Source organism: Somniosus microcephalus, chromosome 16, assembly GCF_052327205.1.
Source record: "Somniosus microcephalus isolate GS21.2 chromosome 16, FLI_Smic_1.0, whole genome shotgun sequence".
Lineage (NCBI taxonomy): Eukaryota > Metazoa > Chordata > Chondrichthyes > Squaliformes > Somniosidae > Somniosus > Somniosus microcephalus.
The window spans coordinates 20007660-20027620 of NC_141002.1; the positions used below are offsets into that span (position 1 = coordinate 20007660).

Here is a 19961-nt window from a genome sequence, read left to right on the forward strand (position 1 = left end):
GGTAGTGTGGGGTTTTGAGTGGACAAAGACATGGGCAGTGGCATTCTGAATAAAGCAGGGACGCTGGCCAGGAGAGCATGAGAGAAGATGAATCGTGGCGTGATAAAGGTACCGAGTAGACTATCGGCAACGGTGGGGCAGAGTTAGGGGTGGAAGGTGAACGAATACGGTCTTGGCAATGGAATAGATTTTGGTAAGCAAACTTAGTTCGGGATCAAGTAGCATGCCAAGGGTCAGCATCACCGAACTTGGTGTGAAGTAGCAATTGGTGATATTGATGGAACTAACTTAAGAGGTGTATAGGAGTTGGCAGGAGTACAAGGGGATAGCTTCAGATTTGTCTGCATTAAGCTGGAGGAAATTTTTGATTCATTGAAGGCTTTGTGTCCGACAGGCAGCTGGACAATCTAGCAACAGCATATACTGTATATGTCATTTGATCTTGTGTTTCCAGATGATGTCACCAAGGGGTAGTGCATACAAAGTATTTACAGCACAGAAACAGGCCATTCGGCCCAACAGGCCCATGCAGGTGTTTATGCTCCACACGAACCTCCTCCCAGCCTTCTGCATCTAATCCCATCAACATACCCTTCTATTCCTTTCCTCCTCATGTACTAACCTAGCTTCCCCTTAAATGCATGTACTCTATTCGCCTCAACCACTCCTTGTGGCAGTGAGTTCCACATTCTAACCACACGCTGGATAAAGAAGTTTCTCCTGAATTTCCTATTGGGACATTTTACTACATTAAATGCACTATATAAATACAAGTTGTTGTTGGATTTATTAGTGACTATCTTATATTTATAGCCCCTTGTTCTGGTCTCGCCTGCAGATGGAAACATCTTCTCTGCGTCCACCCTATCAAACCCTTTCATAATCTTAAAGACCTCTGTCAAATCACCCCTCAGTCTTTTTTCTAGAGAAAAGAGCCCCAGCATGTCCAATCTTTCCAGATAGGTATAACTTCTCAGTTCTGGTCTCATTCCAGTAAATCTCTTTTGCATGAAAGGAAGAAGCTCATTGTCCCATCAGCTGTTTTCACTCTCAAAAAATCCACCAGCATGCTGAGGCTGTTGAGCGCACTGAGTGCAGGTTCGTCTATGCAGGTGCAGAGCTGTATATTTGCCAACTTCACCAGTGATCACCAGACCATTACGGATGAGGAGGGCCATTCGGCCCATCTTAATTCATCTATCCAGAAAGACCCTGAAGTGTCCCGTATCCAGTTGGTTCCTAAATGATTCCAGGGTTTTTTGCTTCTGCTCTATTTAGAAATCACTTTCTGTGTGAAGAACGCTCTGGTGTCATCCTAAATGTATCTTTTGTTAGTTTGAGGCTATGTCCCTCGTCCGAATTTACCTTTTCCATTCCATTAATTGTTTTAGATACGCCTATAAGATCACCTCTGAGATGCCTCCTTTTCAGTTGAAAAGCCCAAGTTTTGTCCAATCTTTGCTCATAACTCAGACCTTTGACACTGGGCATCAGCCTCATGGCTCATCTCTGTCCTGCCTCCAGTGTAGGATGTCTCTTTTGTGTCTTGGCGACCAGAACTGGACACGGTACTCAAGATGTGATCTGACCAGAATACTGTACAGTTTGCTCTACCTTGTATTTTGTTGTTTTGACTATATAGTTCAATGCTTGATTGGCTTTGTTGATTGCTGCTCTGTATTGGCAGTGCATGTTGAGTTTTGAGCACAGGTAAGAGTCCAAGGTCTCATCCAACGTCCTCGGCTATTTCAACACTATTCGTGGAGTGTTTGTCACCCATTTCTACTTCCTACGTGCGGTATCGTGAAGAGGCAATCAAATACTTTTCTCTCCTGAATTGCTTCTCTGTGCTGCACTTTTGAAAAATTAACACTAGCAGTGAAAATAGCAAACCTGGAGTATGTGAAGACCAAGATAATATGAGGAATAGTTGATGTCTCAGTCATAATCCAGTACTGAAATATTACAGGAAACTCTCGCTTTACCAGCACCCAAACAACCGGAAATCTCGGTTAACCGGCAAAATTCAGGAGTAGGTTCAGTTAAGTTTTTCCTCATATTAGTGGCCGTTTCTTGATTCTTGGCTGTGTAATCGGGGGTTTCTGCACCTGTTGCTAAGCAACAGGGATGCTTGGTCTGTGGCCGGGGTTCCTGCAGCTGTTGCTAAGCAACAGGGAAGCCTGGATTTGTTGCTGTGTACGGAGCTCTCGTACCTTTTAACTATAACTCTCTGTAATCCGGACTTTTTGATAAACCGGCACCACGCCGGTCCCGTCGGTGCCGGATAAAAAAAGAGTTTCCTGTACAGAACAGTTCCCAGTGTATAGCGGCAGACTGCAATTTGTATATAATAAAAATAAAGGAACTAGAAGCAGGAGTAGGCCCTTCGAGCCTGCTCCGCCATTCAGTAACATCATGGCTGATCTTCTACCCCAACTCCACCTTCCCACACTATCCCCATATCCCTTGATTTCCTTAGTATCCAAAAATCTATCGCTCTCTGTCTTGAATATACTCAACGACTGAGCATCCACAGCCCTCTGGGGTAGAGAATTCCATAATGGATAATGTTGACTTACAAAATGTATTACTGTAGCATTCCTGTAAAAATAAGTTAAGACGGTCCAAAATCCAAGAATTCTCTCCACTTTATTCGACATAGCTCTGTTGGGCACTGCAGATCTTATTTTGTTGCTTTTTGCGTCAATCCTATTAATTAAAGGTCTTTTTTGGAAGATGCTTTGCTCAATCCCAAATTAACAAGATTGAATCAACTGTCTTGTATCTTGCAGAACCATCCAATCACATAATGCAATTGCTCTCAACATACAAGAATTTAACACTAACGTGACATTTGCGTACGACACCGTTCCCTTCTACAGTTGATGCCAGATAATGAGACAGTTAGGTGCTTTTTTAAGTACCAAATTCGTTTTTTTAGTAAGTTTAATGGGCTTCACTGACACTTTGTACAATATCCTATGTATAATTAAAAATAATTTCTATCGTTGTTGAAGAATCTTTAATCTCAGTCTGAGCATCAACGTCAGTGTGCCAATGATGTCAAGTTAGCTGTTTTCAGTTGAGCTGGTGGTATAATTGGGTTTAGTGGAAAGGAAAATTAGCCAAGTTTCCTGCTCTTTATTCTTGTGCACACCTTCCACTAGAAGTTGCTTTATGTGTCAGTGTTAGCTTTGAACAGGATCAGGCTCAACTGTGATGCTGTGTGTGGCTGATACTTGCTGTCAAAACTCATGCATGAAGAAAGTCTATTTGACGAGGTAGCGGATGACTGCAGTTGCCCATGGAACGGCCCAGCAAGAGTCACTGCCTTCAGGAGAGAAGGGCAGGAAATACTGGCATCCAGTGCACATTTGTCTCACTTTGCTGTATCTGGTATTAAACAGGAGAAAGAAGGGGAGTTATTTCATGTTGGTTTCTTCTAACCTGGAGCAGAAAATTTACAAGCACCTGCAAATTTGCCTCACCAACAGCATTTACCCTGCAACTGACCCAAGGATGTGCATATTTACAATTTGTAACCTTAAGCACAGTTGTACCATAGCAGCAGAATAATACATTGTAGGTTCCACAGTGTGCTCAATTTCATTTTGTCTTTTTTAACGTGCATTTTTATTCTGCTATGATCAACACACTAAGATAAGTTATTTTTTATTAGTTCTTGGGATGTGAGCATCGCTGGCAAGGCCAGCATTTATTGTCCATCCCTAATTGCTCTTGAGAAGGTGGTGGTGAGCCACCTTCTTGAACCGCTGCAGTCCGTGTGGTGAAGGTACTCCCACAGTGCTGTTAGGGAGGGAGTTCCAGGATTTTGATCCAGCGACAATGATGGAACGGCGATATATTTCCAAGTAAGGATGGTGTGTGACTTGGAGGGGAACTTGGAGGTGGTGGTGTTCCCATGCACCTGCTGCTCTCTTCCTTTTAGGTGGAAGAGGTCGCAGGTTTGGGAGGTGCTGCCGAAGAAGCCTTGGCGAGTTGCTGCAGTGCATCTTGTAGACGGTACACACTGCAGCCACGGTGCGCCGGTGGTGGAGGGAGTGAATGTTTAAGGTGGTGGATGGGGTGTCAATCAAGCGGGCTGCTTTGTCCTGGATGGTGTTGAGCTTCTTGAGTGTTGTTGGAGCTGCACTCATCCAGGCAAGTGGAGAGTATTCCATCACACTCCTTACTTGTGCCTTGTAGATGGTGGAAAGGCTTTGGGGAGTCAGGAGGTGAGACACTCGCTGCAGAATGCCCAGCCTCTGACCTGCTCTTGTACCCACAGTATGTATGTGGCTGGTCCAGTTAAGTTTCTGCTCAATGGTGACCCCCGGGATGTTAATTGTGGGGGATTTGGCGATGGTAATGCCGTTGAATGTCAAGGGGCATTTAAATCTGTGTCCCCAAGGTTTCTGCTGGGGTGGAGGGGGGGGGCGGCGGGGCCATGAAAGAGACGGTTCTCTGTTCTGATTGGCTATTGTTTAACTACAGATATTAGGTAGGAAAGGGATGCGAGGTCCACCTATGGGAGTTACTAGTGCTATTGAACCTGAGAAAATAGCACAAAAACCCCCCAATTGTGACGCATAGTACAATGCACATATCGTAACAAAACCACTTAACGTATGACAGAGCAATGCCACACGAGATCTGCTGCTACATATAACTCTTCTCCTGTCATATTGCTGATTTAATGTCAATTTAAAACTGGTTGACATTAAAGTGCTGTGTAAGTTGGTAGTCAGGCGAGTGCTCTAACTTCCCAGCACGCTAAAGTCAAGAGCTGTGAGACCACACCTAGTTTAGGTCTATTGGGACTGCCTGGGAGCTTTAAATGTAAATTTATAATGATTGCAGTGTTAGTGGAGAACAAATGCTTCCATTGGTGCTCCACTAATAAAATCTACATCACCGGCAAGAGGTGCTAGGCACAAAGGTGCATGCCCTGCGCAGTTATTACTGGGCAGACTAAGGGCCGCAGCAAGACACGGGGCAGTTAGTCGTGCATTGTAGTTTATAAGTACTGTACTAGTTTGAGGCCAGGATCTGTGGTAGAACTGCACTGTCGGGTTTTCCTTCAGAGACTTCTCTGCTTGTTTTCTCTAACAGCACCAAAACCCTCCAAATGCCGAGTTTTCTTTTTAGTACGGGAATCCTGATTGTAGAACCGCTGCTGGTAAGTTATCGGATAATTCTGGCCAGCTAAACTTTGACAAAAAAAGTAATGGCTCAATTTGCTTCCATTCAAGAGGAGTCTTCTCTCTATTGGAGTGGTGGAAATAAGGTGTGACTGTGTAAGTAAATTTTCCACTGGGTGATCTTGCAGTGGAAGAGTTTTCTGATGGCGTCTTGGGGCAGAAGTTGAGTACAACAGCAGTAAATTGCTATTCGAGTGGACTGTCATATTTTACCCTTGGGTTAAAAGAGTTGACCTAGTCAAGTTCTCTCTGCTGTGGGATGAAAACAAATATTGACCTGTGCTGTTTCAGAGGCGACTGCTGACCACCATTATGATGATTAAGCAAAGAAAGAGAATGAATTTGCATTTATAAAGCGCCTTTCACGACTTCAGGACGTCTCAAAGTGCTTTACAACGAATGAAGTACTTTTGAAATGTAGTCACTGTTGTAATGTAGGAAAAAGTGAAATGTGTGGTTTGCCAACTAATATTCTGTGTCGGCTGAAAAAGAATTGCACAACCTAACAGAAGAGCAGCTTCCTTGTGACACTTCTGATTAATGGTGTTCTGTTGCTGAGTATGCCGATGAATGAATGACTCCCAGCCCTGAATGCTTTGTATCCAATACAAGTCCTTACAGCATAGTTTAACCTGCACTTTAAATGAAATTAAAAAGGGAGAGCTTGAACAAAATACTGATAACTACTTGACTTTTGCTGAGTTCCCCCAGCACTCTAATGGGTGAAGGGAACGACCAGTTATATGTCTAAAGCACACAGACCAGAGTCTCGCATCCTGATCTTGTGCTGAATTAGCAGACCCTAGCTGGGGCATCAATTGGGTACTTTACAATTGGCCTCACACCTTTGGACTAACATCCGGCAGGATTCGCACTCCTAATCGCTGTCCAGCGACTTTTTGTGGCTATCTGGTGAGGATAGCATTAAGCTTGGTGGAATAAACCGCTAACACTCACTTTATACTGCTGTATGTAAAAATGGTCACTTGGACGAGGTGCCGAAGGGCTCTTGGTGTCTGTGGAACCGCACCTCATGAAGAGTCTTGGAGAAAAGCCAGGAAAAACCCTGCTTGTTTTTTGTTGTAGAACAATGCCTTGCACTTCAAAATTAAATCTAATTCCACACACACAATAAAATAGATTCCTTGTGGTTCAGACAGGGACTTAGAATGGGTGAAAACCTTTGATGCTGCAAATTGCTTGCAGTTCTATGTATGGCACAGGATTAATGATTATTCGTAGTTGATTGCCAGATTGCACGTTAAAGTGCTGACACTCCACAAATCATTGTGAAACGTACACAGAATAAATAGTCTGTACTGTTGGCTAAGCTACTGGTCGCTTTTGTCCGGAGCAAGTGACAAACGTGCCTGAGTTTACACACATCCAGTAGAGGTTGATCAGATAGCGTGGGGTGTAGGCCATGCAGCAGGGGCTGGTACTTTACTCCAAACTAACTGGCGAGTAGTGCATACTACATATCTGGGTTTGTGCAGCAGTGACCAGAGTGGTTTATTTAACATAAATGTATCAGTTCCAGCATTTAATTCTATTTGTACAATGCAATTGGTTCTGAATTTTTTTAAATTAAAATTTTAAGTTAAAATCTATTATTTTTGGTAATTTTAGGGACACTCCCCAGTATGAATTTAGAGAAAGACTGGAGAACATTACATAAGAACATAAGAAGTAGGAGCAGGAGTAGGCCATACGGCCCCTCGGGCCTGCTCCGCCATTCAGTAGGATCATGGCTGATCCGAATCTAGACTCTCGTCCACTTCCCTGCCCTCTCCCCGTAACCCCTAATTCCCTTATCTGCTAGGAAACTGTCTATCTCCATTTTAAATTTATTTAATGTTGCAGCTTCCGCAGCTCTCTGGGGTAGCAAATTCCATAGATTTACTACCCTCTGAGTGAAGAAGTTTCTCCTCATCTCAGTTTTGAAAGGGCAGCCCCTTATTCTTAAATTATGCCCCCTAGTTCTAGTCTCACCCATCAGTGGAAACATCCTCACCGCATCCACCCGATCAAGCCCCCTCACAATCTTATATGTTTCGATAAGATCGTCTCTCATTCTTCTGAACTCCAATGAGTAGAGTCCCAACCTACTCAACCTTTCCTCATACGTCAACGCCCTCATCTCCGGAATCAACCGAGTGAACCTTCTCTGAACTGCCTCGAGAGTAAGTATATCTTTTCTTAAATATGGAAACCAAAACTGCACGCAGTATTCCAAGTGTGGCCTCACCAATACCCTGTATAACTGCAGCAAGAGTTCCCTGTTTTTATACTCCATCCCCCTCGCAATAAAAGCCAAGATTCCATTGGCCTTCCTGATCACCTGCTGCACCTGCATACTAACCTTCTGTGTTTCATGCACCAGGACCCCCAGATCCCTTTGTACTGTAGCACTTTGCAGTTTCTCTCCATTTAGATAATAACTTGCTCTTTGATTTTTTCTGCCAAAGTGCATAACCTCACACTTTCCAACATTATATTGCATCTGCCAAATCTCTGCCCACTCACTTAGCCTGTCTATGTCCTTTTGCAGGTTTTTTATGTCCTCCTCACTCACTGCTTCCCCTCCCATCTTTGTATCGTCGGCAAACTTGGATATGTTGCACTCGGTCCCTTCCTCCAAATCGTTAATATAGATTGTAAAGAGTTGGGGTCCCAGCACTGACCCCTGCGGAACACCACTAGTTACTGATTGCCAGCCCGAGAATGAACCATTTATCCCAACTCTTTGTTTTCTGTTAGATAGCCAATCTTCCACCCATGCCAGTATATTACCCCCAATCCCGTGATTTCTTATCTTGATCGGTAATCTTTTGTGTGGAACCTTGTCAAATGCCTTTTGGAAGTCCAAATACACTACATCCACTGGTTCCCCTTTATCCACCCTGTATGTTACGTCCTCAAAGAATTCGAGCATATTTGTCAAACATGACTTCCCCTTCATAAAACCATGCTGACTCTGTCCGATTAAATTCGCATCGTGACATCAGGGGGGAAATTGAAGCCGGCTCTCTATATTAAGCAAAACACTCTTTAGGATCAAGTAGCTTATTTATGAAAACAATAATCACCTCTGTCCAAATAATTCTAGGTGGTGGAGGAGGGAAATTAAATTCGGGGGAAATCTTGGCAGAGGTGTAAAGCACTGGTGTACATCAAACACATGGGGCCAGATTTTGCTGTAGCGGGGCATCTCGCAGGGTGTCCTGTTAGTTGGAATTTTTTCTGCACCCTACAGCTCAAAATGATTTGTGCTGTAACTTGCTGGAAGTGCGAACTGATACTGGTGAGAGCAATAGGGCTTCTGGGACCCCAGTGAACAGTGGGACCAACAGTACAGGAAACTCTCGATTTACCGGCACTTAAATACAGGAAACTTTGTGCTATCCGGCACCCACGGGACCGAGCTACTGCCGTTGCCTCAAAACTTCCGGATAGACCAGTGTCAATGTTATCAGATAGGAGCTTTTCATCTCCGTATCTGACAACAAAGACTGTTGCTTAGCAACAGCTTGTCAACACTCGGCCCGTGGCTTGGAAGTGTCTCTGAAGCTGTTGCTAAGATACAGAGACACCTTCCAGAGCCTGCCGTATCTGACCACAAACACTGTTGCTCAGCAACAGCTTGTAAACACTCGGCCCAGTAGCTTGGAAGCGTCTCTGAAGCTGTTGCTAAGCTACAAAGACGCTTTCCAGAGCCTGCCTGTGAAAAGAATGCTAGGAGAAGGAAAAAAACCTAACCAAAATGGCTGCTGATTTCTGCCATTAGATCGAAGTTGCCGGACATTCAACCTCCGGATAGCACAAAGTTTCCTGTAACCAGAAACCTCTGTTAACCAGCAAAATTCAGGAGTAGGTTCAGGTAAGTTTTACTTCATATTAGTGGCTGTTCCTGGATCTGTGGCTGTGTAATCGGGGTTTCTGCACTTGTTGCTAAGCAACAGGGGCGCTTGGTCTGTGGCCGGGGTTCCTGCAGCTGTTGCTAAGCAACAGGGAAGCCTGGATTTGTTGCTGTGTACGGAGCTCTTGTACCTTTTACCTATACCTCTCTGTAATCCGGACTTCTTGATAAACCGGCACCACGCCGGTCCCGTCGGTGCCGGATAAAAAAGAGTTTCCTGTATCTCCTTAACCAATGAGATTTAATGATTGGCAAATAAACAGAGGAATGACTAAGAAGGAGGATGAATTAGAGTCAAATCGGGTACAGAAAGAGAAATAGAGAGAGGATTGGATTAAGAGAGACAAAAAGGAGACCAAAAGGAAAAGTAAGAGGAAAAATTAAATTTTTACATTAAAAAAATCTCTTGAACAAGATTGCACTTGCTCAGTAGTGAAACAGTCCTGTCCGCACCCAATAACTCTGCTGATCGAGTTCCAGGGGTCACTAGTTAACAATCAGGAGGGGGAACATTGGTGAAATTTTCCTTCCCTAAAGCAAAAGTGCTGAGACTAAATGTGTCCGCCACTACTTCCCTCGCTGAGCTAAGCTTTGTATTTTAAAAAAAAGATTGTTTTGAGTGCTACAAATGCTAGATGTGCAATAGGGAAAGTTTCATAAGATATCTGCTCCTTTGGGGGAGACAGGAGTGATGCTGATAAATTTGTCAGCTTTGTCCTTATTGGGTGCATTTGAACAGGCTAGTAATGATGCTTGGAGTGAGGTGCTGTCAGACTTTGAAAAAGAAAAGAGACTTGCATTTATATAGTGCCTTTCACCACCTCTGGGCAACCCAAAGCACTTCACAGCCATTGAAGTACTTTTGGAGTGTAGTCACCGTTATAATGTAGGAAAGCAGCAGCCAATATGCGCACAGCAAGCTCCCACAAACTGCAATGTGATCATGACCAGATAATCTATTTTTTGTTATGTTAATTGAGGGATAAATATTGGCCACGACACTGGGGATAACTCCCCTGCTCCTCTTCGAAATAGTGCCGTGGGATCTTTTACGTCCATCTGAGAGAGCCGATGGGGTTTAATGTCTTATTCGAAAGACGGCACCTTTGTGCCTGAGCTGTTTGAAATGAATTCTGGAGTTGTTTCCCACTCTTGGGGAAATGTCATTCTATATATTTCCTCATGGGTAGATTGTGTGACCGTGATGGTGATAACAAGTACAGCATCTGAGGAAGGACACTCTTTAGTAACCCAGCTGTCTCCAGCAGTGCAGCCATGAGATCCATCCATTAATCCATGTCAGCTCACAGCACATGCTGAAATGCGGGGTAATTTGTCATATGTATTCAATAAAAATCCTAGCTAGTGCTTAGCAGTACTTGGTCAGTACAGAAGTTTCCTAATTAGCATCCAGATGGGGCAAGGTGCTAAGTCATGTTATTTCCAGTGGATTTGCTAACTGCTTCTGTCTTGAGCAGACACCCAAAGTCACCTGTCTTCCCAAGGAAGGAGAGACTGTCCCAAGGAAGGAGAGACTATCCCAAGCGTCTGTTACTGATGAATTTCCTTGAAAATATTTACACTAACATTCCCTTGTTACCTTCAACTTTCACGTGACTACTTCAGACACCATGAAAACCTTGAAAGCATTTGCTCTTCGTTAAGTTACTGGTTTAGATTATATCTTTATACTTACGACCTGATGTAAAATGCTCAATTAATGAGAGAAACATTGCACACTGTTTCACTTACTGAATGATGTCCAGGAGTCACTGTTTTATGGTGACTGCAAATTATATTCTTGTTGCATGGGACTGCTGGATTTTCCAAGATTTCTGCTGGTGTTTTGGATTCCAATTCCATGAAAAAGGCTGTGAGGGTGTACTTCAAATATTCTGAATTGTCTTACCTTAGTGCAGAGTATACAAAACTTTCGGTCTCATTTGTTTCTCTCGTACCTCGGTTTGTTGTTTATGTTTGCAAATCGACCATCATGTCCAGTTTGAATCTGGGTCTCTGTGGCATGTCAGAGGTCAACAAAAAGCCATTGTACAGAAAAATGTTTATGGCTCATTAGGTAAATCCACCACGTACCCTTCGCATCAGGAAGGTTCAGTCAGCTGGCCTCAGCCAGGCAGTGGTGAGGCACGAGAGTTGGCCTCAACATTCCTGAGCTAGGGAAGGGAAAATTGGCCATGGTTCTCATTCCTGGTCACTGTCTTTTGATCCCTGTTGGAAACGTGTTCTTGTGGCCACCATAGTTCCATAGCTCACCAGCACTCTTTATCCATTTTGATACTTGGAGAATGGCCAGTTGGACAAGGTGCCGGAGGATGGTTGATGCCAATAGAATTGTACCTCAGCATGAACAACTGTCAGCAGGAAAGTATAGCTACGGGAAGGAAATGAGGCGGGATGGGCGGGGGAACTTAAAATCTTCACGGTATGATGGAAAATTGAATAATTTTGAGGGGGAGGTGGTAGTTTTTTCTCACCATCTCTTGTTTCATGTTGATGGTCACTCTGGGTTTCTTCATTCAGTCATGTAGCCAAGAAATCCAAAACACTGGATAGTAACCAGACGAATCTTTCAGGGTTTGACACATTGACGTTAGATTTTCATTTGTTGAAAAAGATGTCCTTTCCTTGAGAAATGCAACAATGTACATGACTGTCATTTTCTTCTATCGCGATTGGAAAAAATAATTTCAGGATTGAGAGCTATTCAGATGACTCAGATATTTGTTAGCTTACTGAAAGGAGTATGAGATAGCGAAGAAAAGAGCAATATGAGGCTAAGTAATGTGGTAGACAGCGAAGTAATAGTTGCTTAACTATTACTTGGTATAGCTAAAGCAAACCCTGATTATTACTTCAAAGCCGATTATAATCAGAGAGCATAAATTAGTTAAAAATAAAATTAGAAAAGATAATTGAAAAAACTTTATTTACTCAGTACTAAGTGTTTGGAATCATCTGCGAAACAAAGTAATAAAAGTAAAAACATTGAGGTTATTCAAAAGACCATCCAGTGGCATGACTGGAGAGTTGATGTCTGAAAGGAATGATCTTGGGTGGACTGAGTTGCCTTTGCTCATCCCTGAGCTTTTTCTTATTAGTGAAGCAAAGAGTTGAGAGCGACTAAACATCAAAATAGTGAGTGGGTAATGTGGGGGAAACGGGGATTTGAAGCAGAAAATTAGACATGGGGAAAAGAACTTTTGAAATGTAGCAGTGACATTTATAGAGCTCTGCAACAAGTCGTTTTCTCCCAAGTGACAACATACCAGGAGACAGAGTGCTTTCTAAAAATCACCAGTGTTTTTAGAAAGCTACGTAATGTATGTTTGTTTACATTCTAAATAACTGTCCAAGATGCTTTTCCATTTTTATTCCTGCAACTTTATTCACTTTACTCCCCTGTTGAATGTAATCATTAGGGTATGATTCCATGGGTTGTGATCCCACTCCTGTGCCTCGCTGAAGTGGTCATTATGCATGTGTAAGTGTTAATAGTGGGTGTTGACAGGCTATTCAAGGTGGTGGGGTGAAGGATCATAGTACAGTAGTACCCCATCTACTGTTCACACAAGTAGTTTTCATCAGCGGTTGCTGAACATCAATCAAGAATGGGAAGAGTGACTTACAAAATCCAGGCTGACACTGCAGTGCAGTACAGAGACCGTGCTGTACTGTTGAAGGTCCTGTTTTTTGGATGAGACGTTAACCTGAGGCCCCATCTGTCCTCGCAGGTGGACATAAAAGATACCATGGCACTGTTTCGAAGAAGTACCGGGGAATTCTCCCCAGTCTCCTGGCCAATATTTATCCCTCAACCAATATCACTAAAACAGATGATCTGGTCATTATCACGTTGCTGTTTGCTGGAGCTTGCTGTGTTCAAATTGGCTGAGATAATTCCCGACATTATAACAGTGACTACAGTTTAAAAATGACTTGATTGGCTGTAAAGCGCTTTGGGACAGACTAAGGTTGTGAAAGGCACTGCGTAAATGCAACTCTTTTTCCAGTTTGTACTTCTCCCATCCCTAGCCAATGGGCACGGAGACCACCTGTAATGCCCCTACAGCTGCCTTGGTTGAGCTAACTGATTCACTGCAGGCCAGGGATCAAATCTGGGGCCTTCCTGTCGATATGGCTCAGAGATGGAGACTTGACCTCAGAACTATTGGGATGTTTATAGGCTTTTCATTTCTGGTCTAATTTTAGATGTTCAGTAAGCGAACGTGTTGTTTAATTTTACAGCTGTCAAATAATTGTGGCTTAGCTTTGGACTGTTATGCATTCCACTTCTGAAATAAGCCAATACGTGTTACAATTCAGGATGTCTCCCAACTTTCTCTCTCCCTGTTCATCATGCACAGAAAAGTGCAATTTCCAAATTGCTCCATTACATGTGAGGTGAACAGGAACTGTGTACCACAGGATTAACAATTTCACACTGAAAGTTACACAGGATATCATCATGCCAACCTGTCCTTTCCGAAAGCTGAAAAACAGCACTGAACTAAAACTAATAGTTGAATTTATTTACCTAATATTTAATTTCACAATATTGGATAAGAAGTGGATAATTAGCAGTACAATATTTGGCTTGCAAGCTACTTTAAACTGTGACCTGTAATCAAGTATCTCAGTTCCATTCAGAGTCTTTAGCCTTTGGATTTTTTTTACTTTTGAAGCCCAACTTGCATATCAAATAGTTTGCATAAAAGAACAATGAACGCATGTAAACATTTCAGAGTGCTGAATTACTGATGCAGTTAGTTTGCATATAAAGGCCATGACGTGCACAGCACGAGGGCAGCTGGCTAGATAGCTCCCACAGGATTTTTTGTTACCTTTTAGACAGAATTTGTGCATCACTTTAACTCGCCTTCCCCCATATAAAGACAAAAGAATTCCTTTAAGCACGCAGTTGGAGTTTCATTATCAACTCATAATATATTGATCTACCTAAACTTTCACAAGAAATTGGCCGAACCAGCGCAAAAGATCGCAGGAACTCGAGCGTAAGTTACCTCAAGCGTAAATTGAGTTTCTGCGCTTTTTAACGCTGGTTTAAAAATCATTTTGGTCGAAGCTGGCCCCGTCCACAAAACTGTCCAAGCCCCAGATCGAAGTAATAAGGGTGGCGAGTTTCCGCCGATTGTGGCTGTTCGAGGAGGCTCTTCAAATTCAACTCATTTTCTCAGGCGCACAGGCACTAGTCGGCACTTTAAAGTTTTTACAAAGAAAAAATACTCAAATCAACTAAGAAACTGATCAGTGTATACCAACAAAACCAGTAAATAGTTCAGTGTAGTTTTTTTTAAGTCATTTTCAATTATTTTAAAGTTAGGTTACTCAGGTGGAGAACTAGACGCATTAAAAGTGCTTGTTTTTGTGATAAACCCATTTTCAGCTGTATTAATAAAACTGCACCAGGTTACTACTCTTAAATACATCAATGAATATTTAAAAATGCAAAAAAAAAAACAATTGCTTTCTATTACGCTGATCAATTGCGCTGGTTCATGAAAGATTTTACATTTGTGATTATGTGAATGAATTTTAGCAGAAGCTTGATCTATAACCTAACTACAGTAGTGCAATTTCAAGTGCTATTTGCGCACAATTTTCTGATTGCACCTAAAGCGGAAACTTTATCTCTCGCAATCAACCAATAACTAGCAGTTATATGATGCCTCTGGTGTAGAAGATTGTCCCAAGGCTTTTTACAGAGCTGTAGAAAGAGAGAAAAGAAAGAAGTGGTGACCAAAAGCTTGGTCCAGGAGGTGGGTTTTAAGGAGGATGGGTACGAGGGAGGTGGAGAGGCAGAAATCTCAAGGCATGGAATTCCAGAGAGTGGGACCTCAGTAGCTGATGGCACGGCCTCTAAGTTGAGGTGAAGGGAGGGAGATGCACAAGGAGCTGGAGCCAGAGAAGCTGAGAGTTGGAGGTTGTACGGCCACAGGGAAAGGGGAAGGCTATGGAGGGATTTAAAGGTGAGGACAGGAAATTTAAATTTGAAACTTTGAGGTCAGTAAGGACCTTTTCAACCACTATATGAAGTCCTACTTTCAGATCACTGAACCAAAAATATTTTTCTATTTTGAGGTACAACCTCAGTAAAAGAAATAAAGACTTGTATTTATATAATGCTGTATCTTGTATCTCAGAAATGTTCCAAAGTCCTTCACATGCAGTGACTTGTTATGTAGGCAAATTTAGCAACAATTTGCATATAGCAAGATCCCACAAGTTGAATGTTTTTGTTGATGTTGGTTGAGGGAGGTATATTGGGAGAACCCCTTGCTCTTCTTTGAGTGTATAACACCAACCTGAACCACTAGAATAGGGAGACGGGGATAAGTTTCAACTGAAAAAAGGCACCTCCAACAATGCAGCACTCCCCTTTACTGCACCACAGCAACAGCTGAGTTAATGTGCTCAAGTACTGGAGTGGGACGTGAACGCACAACCTTCTTGCTCCGAGGCAAGAATTCTATCAGCTGAGCCAAGCAGTGTATCTGCAGCAAGGATTTATCCCTCACTATCAGAAATGTCATTGGGGGATAAAGCCATTGGCAGCCTGGTTGTACTGGAGGAATAAAAGCATTAACTTTCTGCTCTTCTCCTCCCAATCCAAATGTGCAGCCAGGAAACTTTACAGTGACAAGTAAACTCAAACAATTGACTGCCTTGGAAATGTTTATTTGTGAGACCAGGATGTAAATTGCTATTGTTGGCTGCTCTGCTACCCTCTTTCCCACTCCTTCTTCTCATTTCTTTCTCTCACTATCTTTGCATGCACTCTTCTTTTGTCATTCCTCCATTGTATTTCTTTTTCAGGCTTCCTTCCTACCTTCCCTTCCCTCCCACAAGAACATAGGTTTGAAACAGGATAAATTTAGTCAAGAATGACTTCTCAACCTGCACAAGTAAGTGTCGGCAGAGGTGCGGTGAGTGAGAATGTAATTGGAGACTGAGATGATGAGGAAAGGCTGAGACTGTGGTTGGGACGTAAAAGGGGACAAATGTAGAAGATAGAGGATAGCCTGCTGTCAAAGTTGTGATCAGATAGAAAAAGAAAGAAAGGACTTGCATTTATATAGTGCCTTTCACAACCTCAGGACATCTTGAAGCGCTTTACAGCCAATGAAGTACTTATGAAGTGTAGCCACTGTTGTAATGTAGGAAACACGGCAGCCAATTTGTGCACAGCAAGCTCCCACAAACAACAATAAAATGACCAGATCATCTGTTTTAGATGTTGGTTGAGGGATAAATATTGGGCAGGCCACCGGGAGAATTTCTTTGCTCTTCGAAATACTGTCATGGGATCTTTTTCGTCCACCTGAGAGGGCAGATGGGGCCTCGGTTTAATGTCTCATCTGAAAGATGGCACCTCCGACAGTACAGCACTCCCTCAGCACTGCACTGAAGTATCAGGCTGGATTATGTGCGCTCATGTGTCTGGAGCGGAGCTTGAACCCGCAATCTTCTGATTGAGAGGCGAGGGTGCTACTATTGAGCCAAAGCTGATGCTGAGCCAAGGCCTTGGATGAAAGCTGCAGGGATTTGCAAAGGCTGGACATCACTGTGACGAGAGTAAGGACAACAAATTATTTTTTCTTGCTTTTGAATAGAGTTTCTTAAATATACACGGTATTTGCAGCAGTTAAATGTACATTTAGATGTATCCCAATCAGAGTTTTCATACATTGGAAGCAGGCAAACAGTAAAATAATCCCTAATCAGGCTCTGTGGTGAGTTGACTCGCACTGGCCTGTCAGAACAGGATGGCAGTGAACTGTACTGAACTTTGGCAGATAGACTTTGGTTTGCAAATACTGTTTTTGTTTCCAGTGGCGTGTGGTAAATTTGGTTTTCCATTTGCTCTTCTTGAACATAATTTCTGTTTTTTTTGCAGTCTTACAAGATCATAAACTTCGCTCCCACGTTGCTTCAGATCATTGTGTCTGATCAGGTCGAATTTCCAGTCAGACAAGCCGGTGAGTTTAGGCCATCCTCTTCTAAGATGTTTGCATTTTTTGTTGTCATCTAACTGAGGGAAGTCCAGTGCTGGCAATGTAATCTATTTAACAGTCACAGAGTCATAACGGCACAGAAGGAGGCCATTCGGCCCATCGAGTCCGTGCCGGCTCTCTGTAGAGCAATCCAGTCAGTCCCATTCCCCCGCTCTATCCCCGTGGCCCTGCAAGTTTATTTCCCTCAAGTGCCTATCCAGTCTCCCCTTGTAAACATTGATTGTCTCCACTTCCACCACGTCAGCAGCGAAATCCAGGTCCTCATCACTCGCTGTGTTTATAAAAAAAAAATAAAAAAAAGTTTTCCCTCGCATCCCCCTGTATCTCTTGCCCAAAACCTTAAATCTGTGGCCCCTAGTCCTTGTACCATCAGCTAGTGGGAACAGCCTTTCCCCGTCTAGCCTATCCAAACCCGTCATAATCTTGTACACCTCTATCAAATCACCCCTCAACCTCCTTTGCTCTAATGAAAACAAATCCAGCTTCTCCAACCTGTCCTTGTAGCTAAGATCCCCCATCCCCGGAACCATTCTGGTAAATCTCCTCTGCACCCTCTCAAGGGCTTTCATGTCCTTCCTAAAGTGTGGTGACCAGAACTGGACGCAATACTCCAGTTGTGGCCTAACCAGCGCTTTATAAAGGTTCAGCATAACTTCTCTATTTTTGTACTCAATACCTCTATTTATGAAGCTCAAGCTCCCATATGCTTTGTTAACCATTCTCTCTATGTCCTGCCACCTTCCGGGACCTATGCACATTAACTCCCAGGTCCCTCTGTTCCTGCACACTCTTTAAAACTGTGCCATTAAGTGTATATTGCCTCCCCCTGTTCCTTCTGCCAAAATGCATCACCTCACACTTCTCTGTATTAAATTCCATCTGCCACTTGTCTGCCCATTCTGCTAGCCTTTCTATGTCCTGTTGCAGTTGATTGGTATCATCCTCACTGTTTGCCACACCCTGAAGTTTGGTGTCATCGGCAAATTTAGAAATTCTACTCTGTATTCCAATATCCAGCTTATTTAAAAAGCAGTGGCCACAGCACTGACCCTTGGGGAACACCACTGTCTACCATCCTCCAGTCAGAAAAAGAGCCATTTACCACAACTCGCTGTTTTCTGTCCTTAAGCCAGTTCCTTATCCAAGCTGCCATTGACCCACCTATTCCATGAGCCTCAATTTTGTTAATCAGCCTTCTATGTGGTACTTTGTCAAACGCCTTCCTAAAATCCATGTAGACAACATCCATTGCATTCCCTTCATCGATCCTCCCTATTACTTCATCAAAAAATTCAATTAGATTAGTCAAATATGAACTGCCTTTTACAAATCTGTGTTGGTTCTCCTTAATTAGCTTAAACCTCTCCAAGCAGCTGTTAATTTTTTCCTTGATTATTGTTTCTAAAACTTTACCCACTACTGATGTTAAACTGACCAGCCTGTAGTTACTAGGATTGCCCTTACACCCTTCCTTGAACAATGGTGTCACATTTGCCACTTTCCAATCCTCCGGCACCTCCCCCGCATCTAGGGAAGATTGGAAAATTATGGCAAGCCCTTCCGTTATCTCCTCCCACTTCCCTTAGCAACCTGGGATGCAAGCCAACTGGACCAGGCGACTTATCCACCCTAAGCTTACCCAGCCTTTCTAGTACATCCTGTCTATCAATTTTCACCCCTTCCGTTGCTTCTACCTTTTCCACTTCTACCGATATTTTGTCAGCATCCACCTCCTTAGTAAACACCGATACAAAGTACTCATTGAGTATTCTAGCCTTGCCCTGCGCCTCTAAGCATATATCACCTTCTTTGTCCCTAATAGGCCCCACCCCGCCTCTTACTACCTGCTTACGGTTTACATGCCAGTAGAAGATTTTTGGGTTCCCTTTTATGTTAACCGCCATTCTACTCTCATGTTCTCTCTTTGCCAATCTTACTTTCATCTTCACATCCCCTCTCAACTTATTGTATTTGGTCTGGTTCTCCCTTGAAGAATTCACCACATGCATCATACACCCTCTTTTTTTTTTTGTTGCATCATCTTCTCGATCTCCCTCGTCATCCAAGCTTTGGTTCCTTTACCCTTCCCTCTTGTTGGAATGTACCTAGCCTGTACTTGGAACATCTCCTCCTTAAAGATCACCCATTGTTCTGTTACAACTTTTCCTGTCAGTCTTTGGTTCCATTTTACCCTGGCTAGATCCTTTCGCATCCTATTAAAGTTAGTCCTATTCCAGTTTAGAAGTTCCACTCTAGATTGTTCCTTGCTCCTCTCCATTGCTAATCTAAATCTTATGATACGATGATCACTCGTACCCAAGTGTTCTCCCACAGACACTTGGTTGACTTGGCCCACCCCATTCACCAGCACCAGATCCAGCAATGCCTCCTTCCTAGTTGGACCAAGAACATATTGGTCAAGGAAATTCTCCTGAACACATTTCAGAAATTCCTCTCCCTCCTTTCCCTTTACCCTAGCATTATCCCAATCGATATTTGGGTAATTAAAGTCTCCCCAATATCCCTACATCTATAGCTCTTGCATATCTCTGCGATTTCCCTGCAGATTTCCTCCTCTACCTCCCTCTCACTATTTGGAGGCCTATAGAATACCCCCAATAGCATGATCATACCCTTTTTGCTCCTCAACTCTTAACCAAATGGATTCTGTCCTTGTCCCCTCAAGAACATCCTCCCTTTCCAACACTACAATGTCTTCCTTAATCAGCACTGCCACCCCACCTCCCTTTTTTCCTTCCCTATCTTTTCTGAACACCTTGTACCCTT

At 43.1% G+C, this 19961-nt stretch overlaps 1 protein-coding gene across 3 annotated transcripts in view; it reads left to right on the forward strand.

Moving 5' to 3' along the window:
- The window catches only part of ipo8 (importin 8), a 124130-nt gene that overhangs the window by 5608 nt on the left and 98561 nt on the right, over positions 1 to 19961 (forward strand). For 2 of the 3 annotated variants that reach the window (XM_086008643.1, XM_086008645.1), the window contains exon 2: positions 17057 to 17138. In XM_086008643.1, coding sequence (XP_085864769.1) covers positions 17057 to 17138 — 82 coding nt within the window. Of the gene's footprint in view, positions 1 to 15983; positions 16065 to 17056; positions 17139 to 19961 lie in introns of those variants that run through there. The other variant, XM_086008644.1, reaches the window with a different exon arrangement.